Below are 13,185 nucleotides of genomic sequence, written 5' to 3'. Positions count from 1 at the left end.
CATAAATTTGTTTTGTAGGTTTATGCATCCGGGGGCTCAAGTTGGATCATTGATAGCGGGTGCACAAACCACATGACAGGGGAGAAAAGGATGTTCTCCTCCTATGAGAAAAACCATGATCCCCAAAGAGCTATCACATTCGGGGATGGAAATCAAGGTTTGGTCAAAGGACTTGGTAAAATTGCTATATCACCTGACCATTCTATTTCCAATGTTTTTCTTGTAGATTCTTTAGATTACAACTTGCTTTCTGTTTCTCAATTATGTAAAATGGGCTACAATTGTCTTTTTACGGATATAGGTGTTACTGTCTTTAGAAGAAGTGATGATTCAGTAGCATTTAAGGGAGTGTTAGTGGGTCAGCTATACTTAGTTGATTTTAATAGAGCTGAACTCGACACTTGCTTAATTACTAAGACTAACATGGGTTGGCTCTAGCATCGCTGACTAGCCCACGTTGGGATGAAGAATCTTCATAAGCAGGGTTTGTAGCCAATGTTCATTTTGAGAAAGACAGGGTTTGTAGCGCATATCAAGCAGGGAAGCAAGTTGGTGTTCATCATCCACACAAGAACATCATGACGACCGACAGGCCGCTTGAGCTACTCCACATGGATTTATTCGGCCTGATAGCTTAAATAAGCATCGGCGGGAGTAAGTACTGTCTAGTTATTATGGATGATTATTCTCGCTTCACTTGGATGTTCTTTTTGCAGGAAAAATCTCAAACCCAAGAGACCTTAAAGGGATTCTTGGGACGGGCTCAAAATGAGTTCGGCTTAAGGATCAAAAAGATTAGAAGCAACAATGGGACAGAGTTCAAGAACTCTCAAATAAAAGGCTTTCTTGAGGATGAGGGCATCAAGCATGAGTTCTCTTCTCCCTACACGCCACAACAAAATGGTGTAGTGGAGAGGAAGAATAGAACTCTACTTGATATGGCGAGGACCATGCTTGATGAGTACAAGACTTTGGACCGGTTTTGGGCGGAAGCAATCAACACCGCTTGCTACGCCATCAACCGTCTCTACCTTCACCGAATCCTCAAGAAGACATCATATGAACTCCTCACCGGTAATAAGCCCAATGTTTCATATTTTAGAGTCTTTGGTAGCAAATGCTTTATTCTTGTTAAAAGAGGTAGAAAATCTAAATTTGCTCCTAAGGATGTAGAAGGCTTTTTACTTGGTTATGATTCAAACACAAGGGCATATAGAGTCTTTAACAAGTCCACTGGACTAGTTGAAGTTTCTTATGACATTGTGTTTGATGAGACTAACGGCTCTCAAGTAGAGCAAGTTGATCTTGATGAGCTAGATGATGAAGAGGCTCCGTGCGTCGTGCTATGGAACATGTCCATTGGGGATGTGTGTCCTAAGGAATCCAAAGAGCCTCCACAAGCACAAGATCAACCATCATCTTCAAATCAAGCATCTCCACCAACTCAAGATGAGGATCACGCTCAAGATGATGAAAATGAAGATCAAGAAGAGCTACGTCAAGAGGAGGACCATGACCAAGGGGGAGATGCAAATAATCAAGACAAGGAAGATGATGAGGGTCCAAGACCGCCTCACCCAAGAGTCCACCAAGCGATACAAAGAGATCACCCCGTGAACTCCATCCTCGACGATATTCATAAGGGGGTAACCACTCGATCTCGTGTCACTCATTTTTGTGAACATTACTCCTTTGTGTCTTCTATTGAGCCATATAGGGTGGAAGACACATTAAGGGATTCAGATTGGGTGTTGGCAATGCAAGAGGAACTCAACAACTTCACGAGGAATGAGGTATGACATCTTGTTCGACGTCCTAAGCAAAATGTTGTAGGAACCAAGTGGGTCTTCCGCAACAAGCAAGATGAGCATGGTGTGGTGACAAGGAACAAAGCCCGACTTGTGGCCAAGGGATATTCACAAGTCGAAGGTTTGGATTTCGGTGAAACCTATGCACCCGTAGCTAGGCTTGAGTCAATTCGTATATTACTTGCCTATGCTACTTACCATGGCTTTAAGCTTTACCAAATGGATGTGAAAAGTGCCTTCCTCAATGGACCAATCAAGGAGGAGGTCTATGTTGAGCAACCTCCCGGCTTTGAAGATAGTGAGTACCCTAACCATGTCTATAAACTTTCTAAGGCGCTTTATGGGCTCAAACAAGCCACAAGAGCATGGTATGAATGCCTAAGAGATTTTCTTATTGCTAATGGCTTCAAAGTCGGAAAAGTCGATCCTACTCTCTTAACTAAAACTATTGCTAATGATTTGTTTGTATGTCAAATTTATGTCGATGATATTATATTTGGGTCTACTAACAAATCTACATGTGAAGAGTTCAATAGGATTATGATTCAAAAGTTCGAGATGTCTATGATGGGGGAGTTGAAGTATTTCTTAGGATTTCAAGTGAAGCAACTCCAAGAGGGCACCTTCATTAGCCAAACAAAGTACACTCAAGATATACTCACCAAGTTTGGAATGAAGGATGCCAAGCCCATCAAGACACCCATGGGAACCAATGGGCATCTCGACCTCGACATGGGAGGTAAATCCGTAGATCAAAAGGTATACCGGTCGATGATAGGATCTTTACTCTATTTATGTGCATCTCGATCGGATATTATGCTTTCCGTATGCATGTGTGCAAGATTCCAAGCCGATCCTAAGGAAGTTCACCTTAGGGTCGTGAAACGAATCTTGAGATATTTAGTTCATACACCTAAGTTTGGTCTTTGGTACCCCAAGGGATCCACCTTTGATTTAATAGGATATTCAGATGCTCATTGGGCAGGGTGCACTACACGACGGTTCACTTACAGCGACCTACGGTTGGTTGCTAAAACGGCCTTCAGCGACCTACGGTTGGTCGCTAAAAACTTTTAGCGACCCATAAGGATGGTCGCTGTAAGTGCCGTCGCTAAAGGCTTTAGCGACCGACATCTTTTTAGCGACCGACCGACCGTTGCTAATATTATATATTTAGCGACTAACAGTGGGTTGCTGTACTATAGATTTAGCAACCAACCGTAAGTCAGCATACTATACATTTAGCAACCAACAGAAAGTCGCCCTTTTTACAGTTGTTATTAATAATAACATACATTTAATTAAGCACCACAAATCACAGATTTTTATACATTAATCATAAAGACATACACAGTTAATCAGTATACCATAGTCATAGATCCATCACATAAACACAAAAGCACCACAATTATACATTCACAAAAGCATCATAATTATAATATCATCATCGTTACAAATACAACTGTGTTTCTACCAGTTACAGATACAAAGCATGATCTGAGGTTGCACTAAACTCATCATCGTTAACAGGTGCCAGACTCTGCCTTGACACGAGTGTTGTTGCTTGATATCAATCTTTTCCTTACCAGAGTCTTGTCCTAGAAATATAAAACAATATATCAGTCTTAAAATTGCTACTCATGCACAACAAAAATAAGCATAAAGAATGAAACAAGATATGGATACAACAGGAAGAATAGTCTCGTGAACAATTTAAAACAAATTAGGTTTACTTGAAAAACAGCAATGTGTCATAATATCATAAAAAATAAACATGTAATGAAATGACCATAAAAGCAGCTTCCATTTCCGAAGTGACAATGGCTCATAAAAAAACAGGACATGCAGAAATCATGGTAACATATTCTTTTTCTACAGCATTATGGGATCGGAATCACACTCCACCACAACAAAACTGGAGGCATATAAACAAGCGAAGTGGAACAATCTATAAGGAACTTGCTTCTGAGCATCAGATGATCAAAGAGCAGCAAGTATTCTAATCTAATGAAATTCAAGGACCAAAATATTTCGATGCATATGCAAGGAAATACACATGCCTCCAATGCTCACCTCCATCTTAGAGGCCAGTGCCCGTTGCTCCCATCCCTCCGCGCATCCTCCACCACACCCTTCCACTGATTCCTACACAGCAGAAACAGTACACATCAATCACCAAACCAAACTGCAGCATCGCCTGTAAAATCACATTAAAAACACATGAAATCTTCTGGATTGGAGACTGAAATTCGATTCAGAGGAATTGATATGTTCAAAAGGGAAACCTAAATCAAACTAAAACAGGCGTACATATTCGATCAAATTCGATTCGACTGTCATCTTACAAAAGACAGTGAGAAAACCTGAATCAAATTTGGCTGTTGGTGAACACCTCCATGGCCCAAGTTTGAGTCATCGTCTTCATCTCAAATTTGGAAGCCTAATTTTCTTCTTGGTTATGATGCCATTGCCAGTTCCTCCAATGCTGATCAAGTTTTTTACACGCTCCATCCAGTTCAAACAAATGATCGACAAGCCATTCATTGAATCATTAGTAATCTCTACAGAACTAGGCAGATCGAGATTGCATACACAGTAAAATTCTTCTTTTAAAAATAAATTATGTCCACTGAGAACTTCTTTGCATAAACTAGATGTTCATGTTTCAGTAAATAATCAGCATCAATCTGTACCAAATGATCAACATTACACTACTGTCTGGTCAGCTTTTTTTTACATGAAAATTTGCATACTGGTGACAGCTAGCGCTTTCTCAATGAACCACACCAATAATGCCTCGACGGCTCAATGAACAGAGAAAGTACCCCACTGTTACGTTACACCTGACGAAGTTGCACCGCGACGGTCTCCATGCCGAGGGCCAGGGCCGGGGCCCGGGCGTCGCGTCGGTCAGGCGACGCCGACGGCGTGGAGAAGGCGGGCGTCGTGTCGTCCTTCTCCGTCCCCTCGTCGATCGTGGACATGGACCTGTTCGGGCCGCGGAAGATCTTCCTCCACCGCGCGATCTCGAGCTCGTCGGGCTCCACGACCTGGTCGTCGTCCGCCGCGGCCTCGCCACCGCCGTCGGGGACTGAGGGCCGGCCGCCGGACGACGGGACGAAGGGTGGCTCCACCGTGGCTGGGTGGGCGCGGCGCTGAGGAGATCAAGCGCTGACGGGAGGGAGAAGGAGTGGCGGCGCTGAGGTGGGCGCGGCGCTGAGGACGAAGGGTGGCTCCACCGTGGCGAGAGAGGTGGGCGGTAGAGAGAGAAGAGAGAGAAAGGGGGAGGGAGAAGGAGTGGCGGCGGCTTGGAGAGGGAGCAGGGTAGTGGCGCGGCTAGGGTTGGGGGTTGGGAGCGCATGGCCGGTTTCGTGGGCTTATTAGGTTAGGTTAGTTTTTTTATTTCTTTTCTAATTCCTTTCTAATTTTAAAATATAATTTTAAATAACCATAAAATTTATAACAATTAACTCAAAACTATTTATAAATAAAATATTTATTTTTGGGACTAATAATTATATTATTCATTTACTAGGATTTTCATTTAACAAGGAATGTTTATTAAATATCTAAAAAATCAATTATAAGCAATCAAAAATCATTCCAAAGGTAAATAAATAACAAGCACTTTTTTTAAAATTACTCAAAAATTCATAAAAAAACAAGAAAACCATTAATCACCCCTTGTTTATAAACCTGTCTCCCTAAAAACCATTCACTTGTGATCCATGATTTATCCATACTCTTTATGTAGGATTTGAAACGACTTTCAACTCGAATCTAATATCATATAAGCACAAAGAACATAGTCGCATACTATAGTCATGTCCATACATAAACAAACCATGAAATAAACATACAAGCAATATAAAAAGAAATAAATCACCACGCAATTTAGCGATCAATGTTTACTTGTTTTAATTAATTTTTAGTCACTAACATCTACAGGTACGTTCAGGCTATAAGATTTGATAGTTATCCTTGCTCTATAGCGACCCACCGCTAGTCCCCGACGATATCTATAGCGACCAACCATAAGTTGTTAAATTTCTAAACTTTTAGCGACCAACCGACCGTTGCTACAAAAGGATTTAGCGACTGACCGTCGGTCCCTAACCTTTAGCAACCAACAGTTGGTACCTAATAAGGGTCGCTAAAGATCAACTGTCGTGTAGTGGTGTAAGATGGATAGAAAGGGTACATCAGGGACTTGTCAGTTCTTGGGAAGATCCCTGGTGTCTTGGGCTTCAAAGAAACATAATTTTGTAGCTCTTTCAACCGCCGAAGCCTAGTACATTGCCGCAGGCCATTGTTGCGCGCAATTGCTTTGAATGAGGCAAACTATTTGGGACTATGGTTACAAATTAACCAAAGTTCCTCTCCTATGTGATAATGAGAGTGCAATCCGCATGGCGGATAATCCCGTTGAGCACAGCTGCACTAAGCACATAGTCATTTTGTATCACTTTTTGAGGGATCACCAACAAAGGGGGAATATCGAGATAGCCTATGTGAGCACCAAAGAACAGTTAGCTGATATCTTCACCAAGCCATTAGATGAGAAAACTTTTACCAAACTTAGTCATGAGCTGAACATTCTTGATTCTAGGAATTTTGATTGATGTTTTGCTCACATAGCTCATTAATATACCTTTGATCATATCTCTTTCATTTCCTATGACTAATGTGATTTTCAAGTATATTTCATGCTAAGTCATAGATTGAAAGGAAAATTGAGTCTTCGGCGAAGACAAGGCTTCCACTCCACTCTATCATACTATTTCTCCTTCGCCGTCACTCTGCATCGCTCTCCACTTTGGTATAATCCTTCACTCATATATTATTTGCCAAAGAGGGAGAAAGTTTGACTAAGGGCTCTAATGACTCCGTTTATGGTGATTCATGCCAAAGGGGGAGAGAGTATTAGCCCAAAGCAAAAGGACCGCACCACCACCAATTTCAAAAAATGTAATCTTTTCAAATTGTATTGAAAGAAGTTTTTCAATTGGTATCTTATTTTTGATATAATTTCAAATTGGTATGACCTCTTTCAAAATTAATATCTAAAACCCTCTTGAACACTAAGAGGAGAATTTAATTGAGGGGGAGTTTTGTTTAGTCAAAGGAAAAGCATTTGAAATAGGGGGAAAATTTCAAATCTTGAAAATGCTTCTCAAAATCTTATTAATATACCCTTGATTATTTGCAAAAGACTTTGAAATAGAATTTCCAAAACATTTGCAAAAACAAAACAAGTGGTGCAAGCGTGGTCCGAAATGTTAAAACAAATAAAGCAATCCATGCATATCCTATGAATGAATAAATTGGTTTAATTCCAAGTAATCTTTGCACTTACCTTATGCAAACTAGTTCAATTCTGCACTTATATATTTGCTTTGGTTTGTGTTGGCATCAATCACCAAAAAGGGGGAGATTGAAAGGGAAATAGGCTAAAACCTTTTCCTAATTGATTTTAGTGGTTGAATTGCCCAACACAAATAATTGGACTAACTAGTTTGCTCTAGAATATAAGTTCTACAGGTGCCAAAGGTTCACAATAAACCAATACAAAGTTAAAAGAAATGGTTCAAAAAGAAAGGAGCAAAGCAACCGAATGTTGCCCTGGTCTGGCGCACCGGACTGTCCGGTGTGGCCACCGGACAGTGTCCGGTGCACCAGGGTGGATTATCTCCAACTCGCTAGCTTCGGGAATTTGGGGAGCCACTCTGCTATAATATACCGGATTGTCCGGTGTAGCACCGGACTGTCTGATGTGCCAAGCGGAGCAACGGCTAGCTGTGCCAACGGTCGTCTGCAACAGCTACAGGAACGGTGAACAGTGCGCGACTGCGCGCGTAGAGTTAGAGCAGGCGCCAGAAGGCGCACCGGACAGTGAACAATGACTGTCCAGTGCACCACCGGACTGTCCGGTGGCCCCACTAGACTATCCGGTGGCCCCACCTATCAGAGCTCTAACGGTCGAACCCCAACGGCTTGGTGACGTGGCTGGCGCACCGGACTGTCTGGTGCGCCCTTCGACAGCAGCCACTAGACTAGCCGTGTGGCTGCTGTCGATGGGCGCACCGGACAGTCCGGTGCGCCAGCCACGTCACCCAACCGTTAGGGTTCGGGCGCAGATGACTGTTGGAGGCTTTGTTTTATAGTGGCACTAGATAGTTCGGTGCCGCACCGGACAGACACTGTTCACTGTTCAGTGTGCCTCTGACGGCTGCTCTGACTTCTGCGCGCACTGTAGCGTTCGCAGGCGTCCGTTGCAGTTGACCATTGCGCTGGTAGTCGTTGCTCTGTTTGGTGCACCGGACAGTCTGGTGAATTACAGCGGCGCGCGGCCACAGAAACCCGAAGGTGACAAGTTTGGAGTTGTACGGTCCTGGTGCACCGGACACTGTCCGGTGGCACACCGGACAGTCCGGTGCGCCAGACCAGGGCACTTTGGGTTTCTTTGCTCCTTTGCTCTTGAACCCTAACTTTGATCTTTTATTGGTTTGTGTTGAACCTTTATGCACCTGTGGAATATATAATCTAAAGCAAAATAGTTAGTCCAATTATTTGTGTTGGGCATTCAACCACCAAAATTATTTATAGGAAAAGGTTAAACCCTATTTCCCTTTCAATCTCCCCCCTTTTTGGTGATTGATGCCAACACAAACCAAAGCAAATATATAAGTGCATAATTGAACTAGTTTGCATAAGGTAAGTTTATAGGTTACTTAGAATTAAACCAATTTATACTTTTACTAGGTATGTGCCCGTACGTTGCCACGGAAGTTAAAAATTACTATAAAACATGTATATCGAACACTGTGTTCTAGACAATGCTAGTGAAACTGAAATAAAAATAGCTACATAATTGCTTAAATAGTTATACAGCTCGTAGCACAAACAAAACAATGTTGGGCATAACGTTAAGTGACACTTTTCTTGTATCAGGCTTGGACTATGTCCCGGCTAATGCTTGTAGCCTTTGAACATTATTTTGTGTACACCAAAGAAGCTACTTAGGTGGCGGGGGCATCTGCTTGCACTATAGCTACATAATCACTACACTCTACTTGCACTATAGCAATCTCCAAATCCTTAGGTGGCGGGAGCATCTGCTTCATGATCTATGGAGCATTGTTTATCCTGCAAACATTTTGCATGGGATCAGGACTTGCATATCACAATAGAATAAAATATTTTGTGTAGACCAAAGAAGTCCCAGTGATGTTTTTAGCAAGGGTGTGCATTTGTGTTTCTGAGCCTTTTAATGGTAGTGAACTTCCTGTAAGATTTTAGAATTCCTGACAGCAAAAAAAACTAAGGCCCCGTTTGTTTCGTTGGAATTGAATTCCATTTTAATAATTATAATTTAGAAAAAACTAATTAAGTTTATATATTTATATATGTAATATATTTGTATATTATCCTAAATCATATGAGAGAGATAGTTATATACTACATTTATGTTATAGCGAAGCAAATAGAAGAGTGTGCTATAAGTTGTACATCGGAAAAATAACATGTAAATCTATAGAATCAATTTCCATCTCTCACCCCATGAATTTGACATAGGCTTATATGATAACTTTGGAAAGTGGTGGAATGTCACATTCTAAAAAAATAGCCTATTCTATTAGTAAGATTCCAATTCCTCAAAATGAAAAGAAACAAACGGGGCCTAAGGGAACTTCTTCATGGTAGTAAGTTTTGAAATATGCACAAAGAAATGGTTCAATATCTTAAGGGTGTGTTTGTTTCCCTCCTAAATTATATAAGTTGGATTATGGTAAAATGGTAGGAGGTAAAATACCGCTTTAGTATCATAAATAAGTTGAAATCAGCTAGTATTGGGTAGCTTATTTCAGCTTATTTTGTAATCTCCAAATGATAATTTATCATCATACACTTCCATCATAATCTAGTTTTTATAATCTAGAAGGGAAACAAACAGGGCCCCACATATGAACATTGCCTGGATAACCTCTTGAACCAATTTTGTGTACAATCTACACCCCTACCCCAACTGAGTTTTTAGTTTAAATTTGTAGTTTTAGAGAACATCATAACTTATGTTAGAAATATATATTATAGATATTTCGTTACTATTATTTATAGATCAGTACATCTTATAATAAACTAACCATATAGATACAAAACCTATTTAAAAATACAAATAATGATGAAACTTTCAACGTATTTTTGTAAGATAAGTTTTGATGTTCTCCAACTATAGAATTTGAACTTACGAGGAGAAACAAGAAGACAAATCTTATTAAAGGACATATTAACCTCACCTCCTTAGTCGCATGGAGATTGATGAATAAAAAGGATACATAGTACCAGATGCACACTCCCTCCCACGCGTGCGTGGGGTGGGGGCAGGTAATTTGGCCTTTTCCCTTTTTCTTCTTAACATTTTCTAATAATATCATTATTAATCATAGCTGGAGCACATTATTAGGGAGCAAAATATATTGGCTGCCTACGAGATTTTAGAGCTTTTCGGTGAATTTGTCCTGGCAAAAGTCCCTACTGTTGAGGTCCAAAAGTAGGTTCTGCTTTATGAACTGTGATTGAATTACAATTTTCTAAGCCATGGCTCAAGATTCTTTTTTCACTTAACAGAATATGATCAGCACCTATTAGTTTTATCATGGAGCAGGGAATGCCCCTTAGAACTGCGTGAAGCAATTGCTAGTATAATCTTTGCATTAGGAAGATGTTCAGACTTGCCTGAGCTAATGCATCTCCGTAATTTATTACCACCAAGTATGGAAAGGAGTTTGTTGTTGGCGCTGTGGAATTGCGCCCTGACAGCAGTGTCAACCGCACAGTAAGTGGAAACTCCAACATGTGCCTTTTCTATTTCAGAATTCAGAATTGTTTGCTCACAAAAGTGAAGATCTCTTTCATACAGATAATCGAAAAGCTCTCGGTGAATGCTCCATCAAATGGATCAAAGCTGAAGTCATGAAGGCTATTGCCCAAGAGTACAATTTTGAATGGGATTCATCTAATACTGAAGCAGAATTCAGCAAGAAATTTGAAGATCTACTGGTAGCATTTGCTAACAGATTACTTATTCCCTGATTATTGGACATGAATGCATATGAAAGGTGTTTCATGTGATATCTTCAAAGCAGGTGTTTGCATTACTGCTTTCTAATGCTTGAGGAACTGCACGTTTATGTTTCCGTGCTTGGGCTTAACTTAGGCCATTTGATGTTCCAGTTGAACGAATTCAGTGTACATGTATGCTCATCCTAAGAAACCATTAGCTCACAAGATATTGTTTTCTCTATCTAATATTCAGCTATTATGTGTCCCTATATTTCTAATCCAGTTTATAGATAGATTCTCCCCCTTTTTTGGACTGGTGGATTTGGTCAAATCTTATGTCCTTACCACAATTAGCATGTCTGTGGATTGATTTTGGTTGTTGCACAACACAATGAGAACTGCAAAAACAATGTGGTACTGTAGAAGGTTTGTTCGTTGTTTACTAAGAATCAGGGACTAATGAATTTGTAAACATGATGCAGTTGATTAAGGAATTTAGAAGAGAATAAGCACCAACTAACAGCAAGAACGTATATGCCTCCATAACTCCATGGAGAACGAAATTTTTAGCAAAGTCTGAAATGAGAGCAATCTAGAAATCACTTCATTTACCATGTGCTGGTATGCAGAATGGCTCAGGATCTTCGGTCCACCAGGTCCAGCCACCTACCATTGAGGGCTCAATGAGCTCACCTGTTGCTTCTGCTCCAAGAGATAAGCCGTCAGCATTAAATTCACCTCACCTGTAAATGATGCTGAAAACATAAAATTCTTGAGTCTCCGATTTCACCGGCTGGAGGTACAAGAGCTTGTGTTGCCACCAAGGACAATGCGGCAACCGTGGAGGAGGAAGTGTTCGGTGTGGGGGTCACCGCGTCTAGCCATGGATATGGTTGCTACGGAGGCTCAGCACCAGTAAGTTGACGCAGGAGCTGAGGTTGGAGGACAACGTACCGGAGAAGGCGTTGTAGCTCAGGTCTAGCACTTGCAGATGCGCAAGGCGGCCGATGGTCGCCAGGACCTCCCCACGGAACCAATCATAGCTCAGGTTCAGCATCTGCAGGAACGTGAGGTTCCTGAAGGCCGAGACAGCATGTCGGTGAGCCCATAGGAGGGCAGGCTCAGCCACACCACCACAGGCTCGACAGCTCCGTCGACAGCGCAGGCGCCTCCACCTCGGATTCGGCGAGCAGCACCGTTGTGGGGTGCGCTCGTCGGAGCCAGGTGGCGAAGGTACAGGAGAAGGGCGGGTGGGCCTACGGAGGCCGGCGGCGCTCGCTTATGCCCTAGTGCCCGGCGGTATCGCGGAGCTCCAGGCATTGAAGACAGCCAAGATGGCGATGGCTCACCCTACTCATGCCTAACGGGGAGCGCTACCCCAAGGAGGCCGCCGTTGTTGGTATCAAGGGACCTCGGTCCTCCCGCAGGCGAGGCCGTATGGGAAGGGCCGGGATGACACGGTGGGCGTGGCGGCGGACGCAGAGGCGGCTGTCGACCTCCCTGAGCCAGTCCTCTAGCTGTCGTATCTCCTATCTACGCGGCCGGATCGACCGGAAACTGGGATCCGCTCGGAAACTGCAATGTCGATGCAAGGCGGGGAGTACGCCTGGACATGGAGTCGTCCTCTTCGCCATCAATCTATCTGCTGGATCTGACCACTGTCGAGATGAATCTGACCACCACTGAGACGAATCTACCTGGTGGCTAGATTGAAGGACCGGAGGCTCGAATCCGTACCTTGCACCGTCGATGGATGCCGGTGGAGCAGACTTGGAGGCAATGTCGTCCTCATCTCCATGGATACAACGTGAGGCACGCATGGCAGTCTGTTGTCTACCACTCTGCCGGCGGCACTGGCCCTGTCTGTTGTACGCACAGGCAGGCAGACCGCAGATCCGAGCAAATCAGGCAGCCCTCAGGGCAGACAGGCACGACGCACGGCCACCACCCATGTGCCCTCTCCTTGTAGAGTCGTAGAACCAGATTCCCTTCTTCTCCGCATTACCCACTTGTTGTGCCTCGACCCTCCGTAGGCGGGGCAGGGTTCTGCATTGCCCATGCGCCTCGCCGCCACACCACTTGCTCTTTCCCAGCGGTTGTGACACCCCCAGTGTCACCTAGGGTTTCTCTCAAAGTGCTAACCCATGAACCATCATCTTATGTGAACCAGAATTGAGCATGAACATCAAATTGACTTAAGAATAAAGGACCCCTAATCCTATACTTAAAAGTATCATGATCAAAACACATGAGTTTTTCAAAAGGGCAAAATTGTGCAACCCCAACAAAAACCCTAATTGAGCCCTATGAACAA

General features: G+C 42.8%; 1 protein-coding gene across 2 annotated transcripts; it reads right to left on the bottom strand.

Moving 5' to 3' along the window:
* Nucleotides 1–8,650: 8,650 nt before the first annotated feature.
* On the bottom strand, nucleotides 8,651–12,978 carry LOC103627159 (uncharacterized). Of its 2 annotated transcripts, XM_035958805.1 has the most exons (5): nucleotides 12,609–12,978; nucleotides 11,826–12,522; nucleotides 11,484–11,573; nucleotides 10,545–10,621; nucleotides 8,652–8,954 (listed from the first exon to the last, which is right to left on the bottom strand). In XM_035958805.1, exons 2-5 carry the CDS (start codon nucleotides 11,926–11,928, stop codon nucleotides 8,907–8,909), a joined length of 318 nt encoding a protein of 105 aa, XP_035814698.1. In that variant the 5' UTR covers nucleotides 11,929–12,522; nucleotides 12,609–12,978; the 3' UTR covers nucleotides 8,652–8,906. The 2 variants fall into 2 exon arrangements, with proteins under 2 accessions (NP_001351780.1, XP_035814698.1); NM_001364851.1 differs by lacking the exon at nucleotides 11,826–12,522 and having other exon boundaries at nucleotides 8,651–8,954; nucleotides 12,609–12,915.
* Nucleotides 12,979–13,185: the final 207 nt, after the last annotated feature.

This window comes from Zea mays, chromosome 5, assembly GCF_902167145.1.
Source record: "Zea mays cultivar B73 chromosome 5, Zm-B73-REFERENCE-NAM-5.0, whole genome shotgun sequence".
Taxonomy (NCBI): domain Eukaryota; kingdom Viridiplantae; phylum Streptophyta; class Magnoliopsida; order Poales; family Poaceae; genus Zea; species Zea mays.
This window is presented reverse-complemented; position numbering and strand designations above follow the sequence as displayed.